Genomic DNA, 17,465 nt, shown 5'->3' on the forward strand with positions numbered 1-17,465 from the left:
GACTAAACGTACTCAACTGGTGTTTCTAAATACGCCTACCCCGTGTACCTGACCTAAGCCTAATACGTGGGCGGGAATAGAAAGTTACAGTTTAAGTTAAGTTTGTTTTTGCCAAGTGAATAACTAAAGAATTCTCTGTGAGGGGTTATTCAGTTCTGTACCTGGAAGTTAGGATGAATGAGGGATGGTATCTCTCTCTCTGGTCTCGATATTCCAGGCTGCCTGCGAGGGCTGCCCAGAAACGCCGGGGCTGGAATTCTCGGCAGGAGAAAGCAGCTTCTCTCAGCGCGTCAGGAAGGCGGGGCTGCGCCAGCGGGGTCTGCTCTGCTCTTCGCTTCGGCAAGTATGGCTGCTACGTCTCGTCACCACGCGTGTGTTTGCATAGGGCAATATCGGTAATATTTATACCTTTAAGGTGCCGAGATTGACGTAAGGATGGACATAGATACGTCAATAAGGATGTCATACGACTTGCTCGTTAGCACATTCTTTTACTGAAGTTCTCGGTGAAATCAAAACAATGGCCGCAGGGTTTTGCACAGGTTGTCATAGGTTTGATTTGTTATGAGAACTCCGTATGCCTGATCAGGGGCTGGAGGAATATCGCTTGTCTAATTAGATCGCAAGCGTTATGACCTAATCAGATAACACGTTCCTGTGCCGTAGTGTGGCTGCGTCAGATAACGGTATCTGCATCATGGGGATTTTCTGCCTCATGGGCTGATTACTAGTTAACTTGTTAGTTTACTAACCAGAATAGGGTCAGGAATAGGGGGATCGATTCAGGACCTATAGGAATACATCACACTTCCGGGGGCATCAATAAGCCCTGATTCCATTGGCCTTCGGACACTCTTCTCTTCCGGGTCGGCTGACCCGGAAGTGAACCTCTGCTGGGTCGGCCCTTTGCCTGCCACTAATGACGCCACTCCCCGAAGGGGGGTGGCGCCTTGCAATTGAAGCATCCCGGATCTTGTTGATGTGGAGATATACTAATATAAATGTGATCAAGGGCTTTCAGGGCCCGAAACGCGTCATGGCGATGCACGTCACTTTTACGGAATAAACTTTTGCAAATTGTTTACCTGGGTCCGTTTCGTCTGTCCTTATATACATATATATATATGAACAAGAAAAATCCTGCTTCACCAGAAACATCCAACAAAGAAGGCACGGACACATGGCTGTTGGAATGAGGCATCTTTTAATGTTTCAGGTCACCCTCAATCCTGAACAACATAGATAGATATATTCCATCAACCAGTCCGAGGTCAATTAAACACCACGCACTGGGATCAGGGCTTCGCTTGCAGGAGCCTCATGTCCTTTATTATACCATACAACTTTCCTTTCCCAGCTGGTCCGGAAATAGCGAGCTGCTCTAGAGTGCTCTGCTTCGATAATTTTTATTGCAGGTAAGAATTCATGATGCGTTTCAAGCCTTATGGGTCTTGATCACATAATGTCTTGTTTCCAGTAAAGTGCTTACATAGTTTCCTAACACCTCCGGTGACCAGTTGTTTGCAGGTAGATCATCACCTCAGCAATACATCACAATGTGAATGATGCAACGTGCACCTCAATTGTTATAAAACATTTACCCCTTTTCCAGTCTTAACATTGCAGTCAATTATCATCCTTCACATAATAGGTTTCAACGAAAACAGAAACAAAAACTTCATTATTGTGTGTATATATATGTTTGACACAGTCAGGGTAGTTTACATCAATATCTATACAGCTCCATAAATCCAGCTGTACTCACATAGTAGCTCGAAACCACATTGAATTAAAGGAAGTCTAACTGTTTAAGTAAAGAATATATACACAATTACGACGTTTTTGTTATTTTGAGCTTTTGACTGTGGCAAACATATATACATAACAGTGAAGGTGTTGTTATTATGATTGAAGCAACATGTAGGACTTGACATTCTGAGTCCTGTTTTTGTATTCATCACAGATATTAGGCATGGTTTATGGAATTGTTATTGAACGTGGCAGATTATATTTTGTTACTTAAACCTTTGTTTCTTGTTTGTGTTAAAACCTATTACGTAAAGCATGATAATTAATTGCCGTGTTAAGACTGGAAAAAGGGGTACATGTTTTATAAAGTTCAGTTTCACGTTGCACTATTCACATCGTTTTGCATTGTTTAGGTGATTCTCTTCCCGGAAGCAATTGGTCTTCTGAAGTGTTGGAATCCATGAAAGCACTTTAGCGGAAGCAAGACGTTACGCATACAAGACTCATAAGGGTCGAAGCGCGTCATGTCTTATTGCCTGCAATAAAAATTATCAAAGCAGCGTGCTCTGGCATGGCTTGCTCTTTCTGAACTGGTGGAGAAAGAAATTGTATGTGGTAAAAAAAAATATATATATATATATATATGTGTGTGTATATATATATATATATATATATATATATATATATATATATATATATATATATATATATATATATATATGAAAAAGCACTCCTGTTCCGTCAATGAACGGCGAAACCAAACAGGTATGGACCTCCAAAAGTCTCTTCCAATGTAGCGAATAATATAGCAGAAAAAAATCACTACTCAAGTGAGTTGCAGGTTGACGTTTTATTCAATGTAGGGATGACGCGTTTCACTCCACTAGGGAGCTTGTTCACATGACGCGCTCTGAAACTTAGGAACAATTTATAGTAAAAAAGCTACATACCTGATTGCCGCCACCGCCACGAGTCAGAAAGCAGCCAGCAGGCTCCAGGGAACGCCGCCATCTCCGCCGCCACTGCCAAGAGTCCCAGGATACCGGACTCCGCGCCGCCGCTCCGGGAGACCACAAATCCCGGCAGGCCTCGCGGCGGCGCGTACGCAGTGACGCGGGTCGCGCTGCTGAGAGCGCCAGAGCCCTTCAAAGGGAGGAGAGCCCCGGCAGAGCGGGGGGGAAAAAAGCTACATACCTGATTGCCGCCACCGCCACGAGTCAGAAAGCAGCCAGCAGGCTCCAGGGAACGCCGCCATCTCCGCCGCCACTGCCAAGAGTCCCAGGATACCGGACTCCGCGCCGCCGCTCCGGGAGACCACAAATCCCGGCAGGCCTCGCGCGGCGCGTACGCAGTGACGCGGGTCGCGCTGCTGAGAGCGCCAGAGCCCTTCAAAGGGAGGAGAGCCCCGGCAGAGCGGGGGGGAAAAAAGCTACATACCTGATTGCCGCCACCGCCACGAGTCAGAAAGCAGCCAGCAGGCTCCAGGGAACGCCGCCATCTCCGCCGCCACTGCCAAGAGTCCCAGGATACCGGACTCCGCGCCGCCGCTCCGGGAGACCACAAATCCCGGCAGGCCTCGCGGCGGCGCGTACGCAGTGACGCGGGTCGCGCTGCTGAGAGCGCCAGAGCCCTTCAAAGGGAGGAGAGCCCCCGCGTCGCGGGACGCGAGCGGGACGCCCGGGGCAAAGGGCGGGCCCTCTGAGGCCCTCAGAGGACAACAGAGGTCGGGCGGGCCACCCCTCTAACATCTCACTACAAGGTTAGTCCCCTAATAGGTTTATACAATGGCCGAGTGTACTGCTACAAGTAACAATGTTGATATCCTCACTCAGGATGCAGAGTCTCCCGTATCACTGCTAACGTCGTTTGAGGCACTGATAGATACCGCATTTAATGAGATTGTTGAGACTGAAAGGAGATACTCTATGGGTCCTATGAGCACCAATCAACCACATGTCATCAGCAGTCTCAATGGTAACACTCATATAAATCCTGAAGTAACTGTGGTAAAACCCTCACATTCTGCTGTTGATGTACCAATTGTCTTAGATGACGATGACACTGTTATATACATAGCACCAGATGTAGCTCTTGTCCCTGCCTCGGTACCAACATCCACAGAGGCTACCAATAAGGTATCTGATAAAGTTGTAGCCAAGAGAAAGAGGGGCCCTGCTAAATTAATTCACAATAAAAGGAAACAGCCACCAAGGATTATAAACCAACCAACTCCACAAAGTATGTGGAACAAGGGAAAGAGACAGAAGCTGGTTCGACATACAGTATCTACACAGGAACAACCGCATCTGGGTGACGACGTCGTTATAAATAACGACGGGTTAAATTTAATATCCATTTCTACCCAGACTGAATCCCCCAACGAAACTAACAAATTCAGTCACTACTCCAAATCTGAGGGGAACCTTATTGAGACTATTGCGGATACTATTTTTAAAAACTTGGAAGGTCAAATGATCAAACAATTTAATAGTATTTTTAAAAGACTTGACAAATTGGAAAATCTAATTAAAAACGAGGATGCCAAGAGAAAAGGCACAGCGAACTTGGACAAGATGAGAGTAGAACGTCTGCTAAAAGACCTTGAATCCACTACCCGTGCCCTCACTAGTAGCGACCATGATATCAACAGGGTTGTGGAACAACAAACTATTACTAATGTAACGCCGTCTGTTACACCCGCGGCGATTAAAAGTAAAGGCACAAAAGGCAGTAACCCGCCTGACTCTTTAATTAACACCCCCTCATCATCATGCAACGTTACACGCGGACCTGTCACCTCGTCCAAACCCTCTGTTTCTGTCATCACTGTAAACGGATTATCAACTAATAATAACAATAAGAGTAATACAGCGATGCAGACCACTATAGCACAGAAGGCCTCTGCCAATTCCAGCCAACGTGACAAGAAGATCTCATATGAAGACACTAGGCCTATAAAACATCAAGGCCCAGCCTTACACCTTCCACCTGAGGCATGTCCATATGTTTTAGTTTTGGCTGGTATTCCACCGCTCAGGGAAGGTCAAGGTGAATCGTGGGTTCAATTGCACAATAAGTGTTTAGACTGGTTAACAAAACACAAGGGGGTGGGTTATGATATTTCTAAAGAGATCATAACCACACGGCGAGTAACCTGGGTTGGTCCTCTTTTTAAAAATATCAACGGGGACTGTGTTGTAATTAATTTCAGAAACCCGGGCACTGCAAAACTCTGCTCGACACGGTCCATCTACTGTGGTGACCCCCCTACCGCTAAACTATTTCTATCGTCCTCCCCACAAGATGATGCAACCCCCACCAGTTTTTCCGTTATATAACAGGTTTGGAATATTTCAGGACCTGGATATATTGGACTGACTGCCTTCCAAAAGCACCGAACCGCCTTCTGTGTGCTTTGATACATCCCAGCCAGTGGAAACACCTTCAGAGGCAGCCCCGTTAACATTGGAGATCTCTCCACCCAGTATACTATGTGAACAACAGGGGCACGTTATAGCTAAATTTGCCTCAGGAACTAACCAGGGTCCTCGTCTGAGGAATGATAATAACTTAAAAATTCTCAGTTGGAACATTGCGGGTTTGAAGACCAAGATGGAAATCCCTTCCTGGAGGGATTGTGTCAATTGTTATGACATATTAATGTTTCAAGAAACTTGGTGTGTTGAGGACCTGTTGCTTGAGGGGTACAGCTGTTATAATAGGACTGTTTTAGCTCCCGTGTTTGGCCGTCCTAGTGGTGGACTGTCTATTTGGATAAAAATCTCTGCAGAAGTAAATGTTGAGAATCTACAAACTAATTGTCCCAGTTTCATGGCACTCTCATATACTCAGAGGACAAGACTTTGTTTAATCAACTTCTATAACAATGATTTTTCGTCCCAACCTAACCCAAATTTTATTCTTTTATTTGATTTTATTAATGAAATTAAGGATGGACAGGTACATGGGAAATTTGATGGCATCTGTTTAGGAGGGGATTTTAATGCACATGTACATTCAAGGAATCCCCCGTGTAAAAGAGGTATAGAACTGTTAAATTTTCTCGCTAGCAGTGAACTTGTCAACTGTATGGAATATGTAGGTAAGGAGAACAGCGCCTCCCCATTTCCCACTTTTATTGGTCATGGGGGAGGCACCACAATTGATTATGTCTTCGTTTCACCTCTTGTTGCCAAGGCTTTAACAAAGGCTGAAGTAGTGTGTAAAATTTACAGTGATCATTATCCGATTGCCATTTACTTATCATTGCCGAGGGGTAAGCGTCCAAGATATGAAATAGGTGCAAGGGATTTGGAAGTCTCAACAGATAAATTGAGGGTTATCTGGAAGGGAGTAGACAATAAGGGAATTCTAGCAGGAATTTGTAAAAAACATCAAATCTTGATTGAAAATTGTCTCTCTACTGATGACTATGGGGCTAATGTGATTAAATCATTTTCTGAACTTTGTTCTGTAATTAAAGGTGAGATTTCCAGACCAGCTTCTAGTAAGGCTGAGGAAACGCCTAGATGGTTTGATGCCCCATGTTCCAAGGCAAACAGGATGCTTAGAGCTGCCCTAAAAGCTGAACCTAGGGATACACCACGAGTAAGGTTGCTTAGAGCAGAATATAAGCGTGCCCTACGCACCAGATCAAATGAATTACTTAAAACCCACTGGGATTCCTTGGCACGATCAGCTGACCTGAAAGATACCACTGGGTTCTGGAAGGAGGCAAAGGTGATAAGATCTATTGGTTCCAACTTGACCGAAATTAACTGCAATATCACTGGTCCTATCTGGGTTGAACATTTTGGGAAAATTTATGCAACACCAGATAATTCTCCTTTGTCGTTACCTTCCCTATACCCACTGAATATCTCTGTATCCGAGGTAGCTGATGCCATATCAGAAAGTGCTGGGAATAAAGCGCCCGGTTCTGATGGGCTCTCTATTGACCAGCTAAAATGTGAGCCCGATTTTTGGGCACCATTGCTTTGCAATGTTTTCAACAATCTAACAGACGGGCAAATCCCAGAAACATGGTCTCGTAGTATCATTGTTCCCATTTTTAAGAAGGGCGATAGGCTGGACCCTGGGTGTTACCGCCCAATTTCATTAATTGATAACACCTTGAAAGTTTTGGGACGGATTATATTTAAAAGGATTAGAACTTGGACTGATGAGAATAACATTCTACACCCTAGCCAGCTTGGTTTCCGTAGTAGTGTCGGAACGGTGGAACAATGTCTGAACTTGAACCTGATTATGGCAAAATATAATATTGCTAAGAAATCCCCTTTATATTTTGGTTTTATGGATTTGAGCTCGGCTTTTGATTTCGTTAATCGTTCCCGCCTTTGGTCTACCCTCCTTGAATATGGTTTAGACGACCAACTGGTACATTTTTTAGCCTTTTTACATTGTGATTTAAAAGCATGTGTGCGTGTAAATCAAATGGGTGAAGTCTCTGACGATATTAGCATTGGCAGGGGGGTCAGACAAGGGTGCGTGCTGGCCCCCCTCCTGTTTATTCTGTACATCAACAAATTAAGTGGCTCCTTGAGCACTCTAACTAGTGATGTGCCTTACGTAAATGGAGTCCCTATACCCACCCTTCTTTATGCGGATGATGCGGTCTTGATGGGCCGCACTCCAAAGGCACTCCGCATTTTAATTTCAGGGTTTGTCCTTTTTTTCGCTGATTTAGGCCTGACAACTAATTTTAAAAAATCCCTGATCATGAGTTGCGGTCCTAAAAATCACAAAATCGCCCAGATTAAATCAGGGTCAAATGTCCTAAAAAGTACCAGTACCTTCCCCTACTTAGGGCTGCTATTCTCAAACAGCGGTACGTGGCATGCACATGTATCTTATGCCAGGAACAAGTTGGGTAAAGCCATCAACTGTGTAACCTCCTTGAGACAACCCAACCACGCTGATGTAATAACACCCCTGGTTAAGATCTATCAAACCCAATGTATGCCAACTGGCACTTATGGAGCCGAAGTTTGGGGGTATACTAATTGTTCTCACATCCAAAGAGAAAAAAATAGATTCTGCCGAAAGGTGTTGGGGGGGGTCATTTGTTCCCCCAACTATGTATGCCATAACGAATTAAATATGCCATACATAGAGGATTTTGTGAGATCTAGACCAGCACTATTCTGGATAAAGATATGGAACAATACAGCTGCTACTTTGACCCGTGAAATAATTTTGGATTGTATAAAATGTGATAGGGGACACCATATACCGTGGTTGAAAGCGGTAAAAGAGTGCCTTGTAAGTGTGGGGTTGGGTTCTCTGTTTACCTCACCTAACTTAATAAATCGCTCCCATAAGACCATCACTCTAAGGGCATTGTATGATTTGTACAGCGAAGAGCGTGAAAGAAAGAACCTGATTAAATGCACTGTTGTAAAATATTTGGCTTATTCTGAACCACATATCATAAAACTTGGCCCACCATACAGATATTTACGTCTGCATCTCAGCAGATGGGTTAGGGGTTTACTGTTTCGTTTCCGAGATGGGAGTATAGTTAATCTACTGAACTTCCCTCTGGGATACAATAAATACCTTGATACCTTAAACTGTCCATGCAATCCTAACATGAAGCAAAATCTTATGCATTTCCTGTTCTTTTGTGGTTTTTACAAAAAGCTCACTGCACATTATCTAACGCCTTATTGTAGAAAAAACGGTTTGACTAATTTTAAATCAGCCTTGAGGTCTTTCCTATTACTGGGATCAGATGAAGTCATTTTTAGGGTGAGCAATTTTCTCAAAGCTGCTGTCAGATTAAGAACCACTCTTAACACTGAGGTATAATCAATGCACACTGCACTTTCTATTATGCATTTTTAAGAATTTTTTATCTGCTTGTTTTATCATTATGTAACAGTTTTTCATGTGTGTGTAGATATAACTATGATAATGTCCTAGCCATCCTTTTTAACTATGGTCGTTAAACTGTGATTTTAAATTGTGTTTCTTAAACTGTGTTCTCATTTTGGATTATGAAGGGACAAATTTTGTTTAGAAATGGAATTTGATTATGCTTGATTGTTCTCTTATTCATTTTCCAGATGTCATTATTGAATTGAATGTTTAATTGTTTTAACTTTATTCTGTCTGTGCTTTTATGGATGTTTTTATTCCGAATAAAGATCTTTTGACTTGACTTATAGTAAACATAAAAGTGGGACAATTCGAAAAAAGGGTGTGCACGCCCTCGCTGCATTATTACTAAACGTAGAAGACAGACTAACTCATGTGCAAGTGCATGAAAGCGTATACAAAACGATATTTACACAAATAGGTTCGCAATTCATTGGAGAAATGTGGTGATCAGATTAAAACATGGTTATTCAAATACCTGTTGAATTTTAGAAAACATAAAAAGATACTTTCAGAGAATAACGACATATTGCCAGAATATATATATATATATATATATATATATATATATATATATATCTCATTACACAAAGTGATCCTCAGGCCACATGAGAGGGCTCAGCAGTGTGTGCTCCACCCAGGGGTCGGATCCAGACCCAGGAAAATTTCGGCAAACAAAAGAGGCGGCACAATCAGGAAATGTTTTAAGCCTTTTTAATCAAGACTTCACCCCACCAACGCGTTTCAGCCAACACTGGCCTTGCTCACGGTTGGTTAGTCCCTCCTCAGTGTTGTTATTTGTACTATCCCATATCTAGCCATTTATGAAGCATTGTGGGAATTGTAGTTACATTACTTTTTGTGAAAAAATGAAAAAAGAAGAAAGACAATGTGTGCTTTTAAATTACTGCATATATGTGACTAATAGTTCACTGTGGCTTCATAATAAAGTATAAACAATTTCTGGGTATAGTACCCAAATCTTTCATTAGTGTTCCTCATTGTTTCAGTCATGTTCCAAATTAAGGGTGTAGTACCCAATGTCATATTGAGAACATTTTATTCCAGATGAATATGTAGATCCTCTCCAAAATTCATCCCTTTCGGGTGTTTTGTTCTGAGTCTGACTATCATGCGTGACTCCATTTGCCGCAGTCTTCGAACCACATCTCCCCCTCTCTCCATTCTGTCCAGCAGTTTTGCCCCATAAAATTGCATTTGTCTCCAATCTCCATTTTGGCAAATGCTCATGTGTTTTGCTGTGGCATATTGCATATTAGAGTTTTTCACCGCCCGGATGTGTTCCAAAATCCGTTTTTTCAACATACAAGTTGTACATCCCACGTACTTCATTCCACATTTGCATTCTATAATATATACAACGTTTTTTGAAGTGCATGAGATTTGTTGCTCAATTCTCATTGATTTCCCATCAAGTTCTTAGATCACTTTCATACTTTTGCCGATCTTACAAGATTTGCAAGAATTGCATGGTTGAAACCCTTTTCGTTGGTTTTGCAGCCAGTTTGGTTTCTGTTTTGCTTGAAAGTGACTTTTGACCAACAAATCTTTGAGAGATGTGTTCTTTTTGTATGTTATTAATGGTGTTTTACCGAGGGTTGTTCCAATGTCAGGATCCCCTGACAGTAGATGCCAATATTTTTTCATTATGCGTGCGATATTTCCACTTTATTTGCTGAAAGTCGTTATGAATCTAGGAGGTGTGTGAGTTTCTGTTTTTTTAGGCTGTTCCATTAATATTTGAGTCCTCGTTTTCAAATCAATTTTTCTTTTGCATTTCGTCAGTGCTCTTTCTTCATAGCCTCTTGCTCTGAATCTGCATTTACTCTCCTGTATTACTCTCTCCGCATCCTCAGGTACCGAACAATTTCTTTTGAGTCGTGTAAATTCTCCATACGGTATACTTCGTAAAAGGGGTGTGGGATGAAAACTCGTTCCGTGGAGCACACTGTTTGTTGCTGTTTTTTTATGAAATAGAGTAGATTCAAGCTTATCATCAGACACATATATTTTAGTGTCCAAAAAGTCTATTTCTTTTGTGCTCGTGTTACATGTAAACTGTAGGCCTAATTCATTGTCATTCAGTTTATTGAAATAGGTTTGAAATTGATCATTTGTACCATGCCAAATAATAAACAGGTTGTCGATGTAACGTACCCACAATATTATTCATTCCAGATCTTGTTGATTGTCCTCATTCCACGCTACTGTCTTCTCCCACCACCCCATTGTGATGTTTGCATAGTTGGGAGATAGAGAAATGCCCATGGCGGTGCCACAGATTTGTTTAAATAGTTGTTTGTCAAAAAGAAATACGTTATTCCTCAGGCATAGGTCAATCATTTTGATTAGCATTTTAGAATGTTCCAGATAAATGATGTTACGCTGCTTCAAATAATACTCAACTGCTTGCATCCCGATCTCATGACGGATTGAAGTGTAGAGTGAGACTACATCAATGGTAACTAACAGATATTCTGAGTTCCAATTCACATTCATCAGTATTCTTAAAAAATCACCGGTGTCTTTGATATATGAGGGAAGACTCTGGGCAATGGGGGCTAAAAATGTGTCAACATAGTTGGAGATATTTTCATATAGTGAGCCACACGAGGAGACAATTGGTCTTCCTGGAGGGTGATTTAAAGTCTTGTGAATCTTTGGGAGAAAATATATACAAGGTATTATTGGATGGTCAATGGTTAGATATTTCTTTTCATCTTCATCTATTAAACCTTTTGTATACCAGTACTCTTGCAGTTCTCTCTTCATGTTCACATATGGATTATTTTCCATTCTCTGATAATTGCTTTCTTGATTTAATTGTCTCATCGCCTCACATATGTAGTCCGATGTCCTCATTAGCACGATGTTGCCTCCCTTGTCCGCTGGCTTTATAGTAACTTTATCATTGTTCATCAGTGTCTTAATGGCTTCACGCTCCGTTTTTGAAAGATTTTCACGTGTCTTGTTTCTCACTTTAGATAGATTGTCAAGTTCCTTTGTTATGGCTTCTGAGAAGAGATCAATTTTATTGCCTGGTGATAGTATTGGATAATATCTTGATTTTCTTTTTAATCCGGTGGCTGGTCTCTCATCTGTTGGAATGTTTAGCTCTTCCAACAGTTCCGCATCTGATATTGATGTGCCATTCAGGTCAAATAGTGATTCAAAACTATTTCTCAAGTCTGGTATATCTGCAATGGTATTGAACAGAACATCGTCTGTGTTCTCCTCCACAGTGTTGGCAGGCTCAATTTGTTTTCCAGCATGTACTTTCGCTAGTTTCAGCTTTCTGATATACTTATACAAGTCTATTCTTGTTTCTGTGTAGTCAAAGTGAGCTTCAGGACAGAATGATAGTCCTTTATTCAAAATACATTTTTCAATTTCTGTTAGTTGATGATCTGAAAGATTCACTATTAAGTTTGTTTCGGATTGCGATTGTGGAGGGGGTACTGACGTTTTTCTTCGTTTTGCCCTGCGGGTTTTTCTGTAGCTGGTACAGGGGTTGTCTGGTTTTGCAACCCCCTGCCTCTTCCTCTGTATCTTTGGTTGGGGTATGGTCGCCTTCCCCTTCCCCTTCCTCCGCCTCTCGAAATGCTCTTTTCCAAGTTGACCAGTTCGACCTCCTCTAAAACAGACCAGTTTTTTGTCTGGTAAGTGCTGCGTGTTGAGCCATCATCACTGATGCTTGATTCACTTGCGCTTGATGTTAATTTTTGCATAGGATAATTCTTTTTCAAATTGTCATATTTTCTGGCAAATGTAAGAATTCTGCCATGAATATAGTCCTGCTCATCTCGTTGGAATTTACGCTCTTTTCGCTCCTCAATCTCACTTTCATAGGAATCCAATCTTGTTTCCATGTCCTTGCGTAGTTTGGCGACTTCTTCTTGATTGGTCTCATTTGATATTTTGTCTTCCAATTCTTTTATTTTTTGTGTAATCTCATCCACCTCAATGCGTGCATGTTTCACTAGAATGCGCATCATGTTAAGCGAGCATTGTGTGTTGTTATCAATCCATTCTTCAATCAATTCCTTCTTCACTTTGAATGCGTGGGCATCGTGAAGATTCTCAGGCCACGAGGAATGCGTTTTACTTCCAAGTATTTCTCCAGGGCAATGGCTTCCCAACTTTTGTTAATCTCTTTTTTATATAGCTTTTCCAGAGCATTCAGCTGTTGCTTCACAGTGTTATCTGATGCTTTGGGTGTCGCAGAGGTCACAGGAGTTTCATCTGGTTTAGCCCCCGTCTTAAACATCATTGTCACTTTGGAGGCTCTCTTAGCTACACGAGCTTCCATGATTTAAATAAATTTGCGTGCTGCACACTTTTAACCTTAAAGGGTGAAAAACCATTCATTAGTGTCTGTTGCTCAATATGACATTGGGTACTACACCCTTAATTTGGAACATGACTGAAACAATGAGGAACACTAATGAAAGATTTGGGTACTATACCCAGAAATTGTTTATACTTTATTATGAAGCCACAGTGAACTATTAGTCACATATATGCAGTAATTTAAAAGCACACATTGTCTTTCTTCTTTTTTCATTTTTTCACAAAAAGTAATGTAACTACAATTCCCACAATGCTTCATAAATGGCTAGATATGGGATAGTACAAATAACAACACTGAGGAGGGACTAACCAACCGTGAGCAAGGCCAGTGTTGGCTGAAACGCGTTGGTGGGGTGAAGTCTTGATTAAAAAGGCTTAAAACATTTCCTGATTGTGCCGCCTCTTTTGTTTGCCGATATATATATATATATATATATATATAAGGCGGGAGGTGACGTGTGCCTTCTCAATGCTTAAGGCAATTTGGTATCAACATTAACGCACGGCGGCCTGGCCGTGGAGAAGGGCACCGCCGGCAGCAGAAGGAAACGCCCTCCATCGACTGCACGGAGCTGAAGCTTGGAACTTATCCGAACTGCTACCAGCGTCACGTCCCTAGGTGCACAATGGGCTTGCACCAATCCTACCTGGAACTCACTTAGAGAAACAATGCAACTTTTTAATGGAACTTAATATCACGAACTTATTTCCTGCATGGTAGACTACATGCCCCACAACACCCCGCACAATCAACCAAACATGTGACAATGGAGGCGGGGTTGAGGTGAAATAAAAACGCAACAACTAATGCAGGGTGTAAGCTCGTCCTTGTTCACGCCCAAGATGAAGGGGCTTGGCCCCGAAACGCGTCGGCGAAAGAAAATATAATGCCGGGGAAGATGGATGCAAGTAGCACATCAGCCTGGAAGGCGGGAGGTGACGTGTGCCTTCTCAATGCTTAAGGCAATTTGGTATCAACAATATATATATATTATGCCGCAATTAGAAACCGCGCCTTAGACCGACACAACTCTCGAGCATACTGTCTCCGCGCATTAGGAATCAAACCAGAGTTGTCGGCATGGTTGCTAAGGTTATACGCACAACAATAGCCCTTAGCCAATCAGGGACCCACACGTCTCCCAGTTTACTGAAGCCGACGTATCAGAATCCATTAAAGTTTAACGAGGGCGGACATGGGAGGGCGTAATGTGGATGACACAATTAGGACGGAGAATTGTTTACATGAACCTGTAGAAATAGCCTCAGTGTACGATCAGTATTTTCACTCGTCCAAGGGCAAAACTGACAATGTAAGATGTGATACTATTTTAGACATGACGTAATGTTTAAATATCGCACAAGTGGTTAAACTGTATGAATACACTACGGCCATGCAGTTAATGTGCCTATTGTAGATAACTGTGACGTCACTAGCCAGGATGTAATTGAATCACCTTAGCAACAAGCAATGCTAATTATGTGTGTGACGTCTGTGCTCCAAACGCTGTATGTATATATAAGTGCACTGTGAGATGGTCAGATGTTAATGAGCAAGGCGGGAGTGAGCCGCCGAAACGCGTCTGAGCAGAAGCTGTAACTGAGAATAAAACGCTTGAATTTTGATACACGGAGTCAGCGCCTTCTTTTGATGGAAAGTTTGGTATGGTGAAAATATATATATATATATATATATATATATATATATATATATATATATATATATATAGTTTCACAACCAAAGTCCTTATCACTTCCTCCACTTGGCTGAAGCGATGGCTGTGCTTCAGCAAACAGAAATACATGCATTATTGGAATAAGTATTCTTCCATTTATATTGCATCTTTAGCCTTCTTTATTCCTAAGATAAATTATAGCATTCTGTGTTCTGCTACACTACCACCACTTTGTACAGCATATTTAGCCTACTATATTACCAAGATGTATTAGAGCATTCTTGAGCCTAATATGGTACCCTACATTATGTTACTATACCAAGACTTCTTATCCCACTCTATAGTGTGCTTTATTACAAAGGCATCAGCAGCACACACTCCTGTTTGTCATGTAAGGGTTACCCCTTGCATAGGTCCCCAGTGCGCACATGTGTTTTTTTCCCACTCCGCCCCCATGACTGGCTTAACCCGGCCAACACGTCTCCTCCTGCCATCTCCCTGTCTCACTGGACACCTTCATGTGCTCCCCTTCCTCACATCATGTACGCTTTTCCAGTGTCCCTCCCTGCGCACAATCCAGCACGCCTGCCAGTTCCAGCATCTTTGTGGTCCTTTACTAGACTATGGGCTCTGTTACTGCTGCAAATGGCCTGTCAAGGCCTGTCAGTTTCATCATGTGCCCTTCCCAGCTATCATCTGCTAACAGTGAGAGCACCAACACCGGGTACATGGACCGAAGCAGACCCCAAGTACAACATGGCAAACAAATGTACCTTGAAAATGCTTTGTCTAAGTTTTGAAACATAGAGCTTGGTAGGCCACAGGCATTAACCCATTTCAAAACTTTGCTCTGTTATATTGAGACCACCCACAGAATGATGTGTAACATGAAGAAACCTTGTCAGTAGGATTTAGAAAACCCCCATGGGATTTCAGACCTTCTGTATGATATCCTGGTCTCCTCCTGTATTGTGGCCCTACTTTCCTGCAATTATTGAATTACATGTTGGTGCTCTTCTAATCTCTTCCAGCTCTGTTTTTAAAGGCTCAGCTGTCTGCCTTTACACCATGAATGACATCAGAAGAGCCTTCCTGGGTCCATTTGCACACAAGGAGGGACCCAACTACCAGTGGGTGTCCTACCAAGGGCGAGTGCCATATCCACGGCCAGGGATGGTAAGAGATTGCCTCACTGTGAGTCAGTGTGGTCTGTTTAAAAACACATTGTTGTACATTTCATCTAAAGTTCCTTGACCGCTTTCCTCTACCTTTCTTCGTAATGCCACTTAATGAGAGTCAAGTAAAAACATTATAAGTAGGTTATGGATCCAGGCAATTGCCAGGAGACGGTACTACACAGTTCTCCCAAGAAGCATATAGCTGAGGCGTATACCCCAAGATACAGAGATCTTGAAGACACAAAGCCCACTGCAACTCAATCCCCCCATAAAAAAACCGGTGACACTCACTTCCACAACCTGGTGCTTATTAATTTCCACTTACTATACAAACAAGTGTGCTGAGCCATCCTGTACCTCGTGTTTTTGGTTTTCCAAATTTGTGGGGACATATGAAAGTCATGTTCCCAGCTCTTTGCACCACCATCCTTGCACAAACTATCTAATATTAAACTGACTGGTGCAGGCTCAGAGTGAACTGACCATCTGTCTCGTGTCTTACTATACAAACAAGCCCTAAATCTTTCAGCTTCTACACAATGGTGATATTATATGTGTTGTTTGGCGTAGAACAGGTGAAGGGTGATAGCATCCTCTTAATTTCTGTGCCTGTCCCAATTATTCAAGCATTAGTAAATCATTAGTAAACCCCAATCAGAACGAATTGAAAAAGGACTTGAGGTTATTTACAAAAACAGTCTTACTTTTTAGATGTGCCCTTGAACAGACTTCCTCTTTTGAGGGTGTATCAGTGACTTGTTTGCCCTCACTAAATCAAACTTTAACTTTGGCATAATAAACAGACATCCTAGATATAATAAAATTTATGAATATAAAAACATTTTCTGATCCCTCTGTCTCCTGGGGCCATATGTATCAAGCTAACTTGTGTTCGCAAAGGCTGAAATTAGCAGAATTTCAGCATTTGTGATTGCAATTTAGCTGTGTGCTATGTAGGTAGGCAAATACCTACTCACAAAATAAAGAATCACAAAAATTGCGATTCCTTATTTTGCGCAAGCATTTACAGAATCGCAATGTGCGATTCCCTGAATGCTATGCTAGTAAGCATAGCAAATTGCGACATTGCCTTAAGGAATCGCAAATTACCACCAACTTCAAGTTGCTGTTAATTTGCGATTTCCTTTAAAAAAAAAACTTTTTTTGCTTTTTTCAAAGTGTCATGTGGCACACATACATGCCCACAGTTTGCAATGAACTGGTCAATTCCGCTGCTAGGCCAGCCAGTCTTTGGAAAAGTCAACTATCTTTGCATGGTTGGATGCAGGCCATCTACTTCAACTTAACAGCTACATGAATGAGGGTTGAACCTTCTGTGGAGATCAGGATCCCTTGTGATACTCAGACCTTTGTCAGAAGGCTATTGGCCTATTTGTAGCTCAGGCTAGAACTGTTTATAATTTGGAAATTTCAAGTTTAATCCAATTGAGACATGTGCACCCAAATGTTTAGGCCCTCTCCGAATTTGATATCTCCAATCGAGGTTGCAGAGTGTTCCCTGTTCTTTCTCTAAAGTTCTGAAGCATGGCTACTGCCTCATTGATCTCTGGAGTTTGGCAGCCATAGA

General features: G+C 42.0%; 1 protein-coding gene across 2 annotated transcripts in view; it reads left to right on the forward strand.

The window, feature by feature from the left end:
- The window catches only part of SEMA3B (semaphorin 3B), a 540,590-nt gene that overhangs the window by 496,779 nt on the left and 26,346 nt on the right, over positions 1-17,465 (forward strand). For both annotated transcript variants that reach the window (XM_078661260.1, XM_078661259.1), the window contains exon 11: positions 15,731-15,875. In XM_078661260.1, coding sequence (XP_078517386.1) covers positions 15,731-15,875 — 145 coding nt within the window. The remainder of the gene's footprint in view (positions 1-15,730; positions 15,876-17,465) is intronic.

The sequence above is a fragment of the Lissotriton helveticus genome, chromosome 9 (genome assembly GCF_964261635.1).
Source record: "Lissotriton helveticus chromosome 9, aLisHel1.1, whole genome shotgun sequence".
NCBI lineage: Eukaryota > Metazoa > Chordata > Amphibia > Caudata > Salamandridae > Lissotriton > Lissotriton helveticus.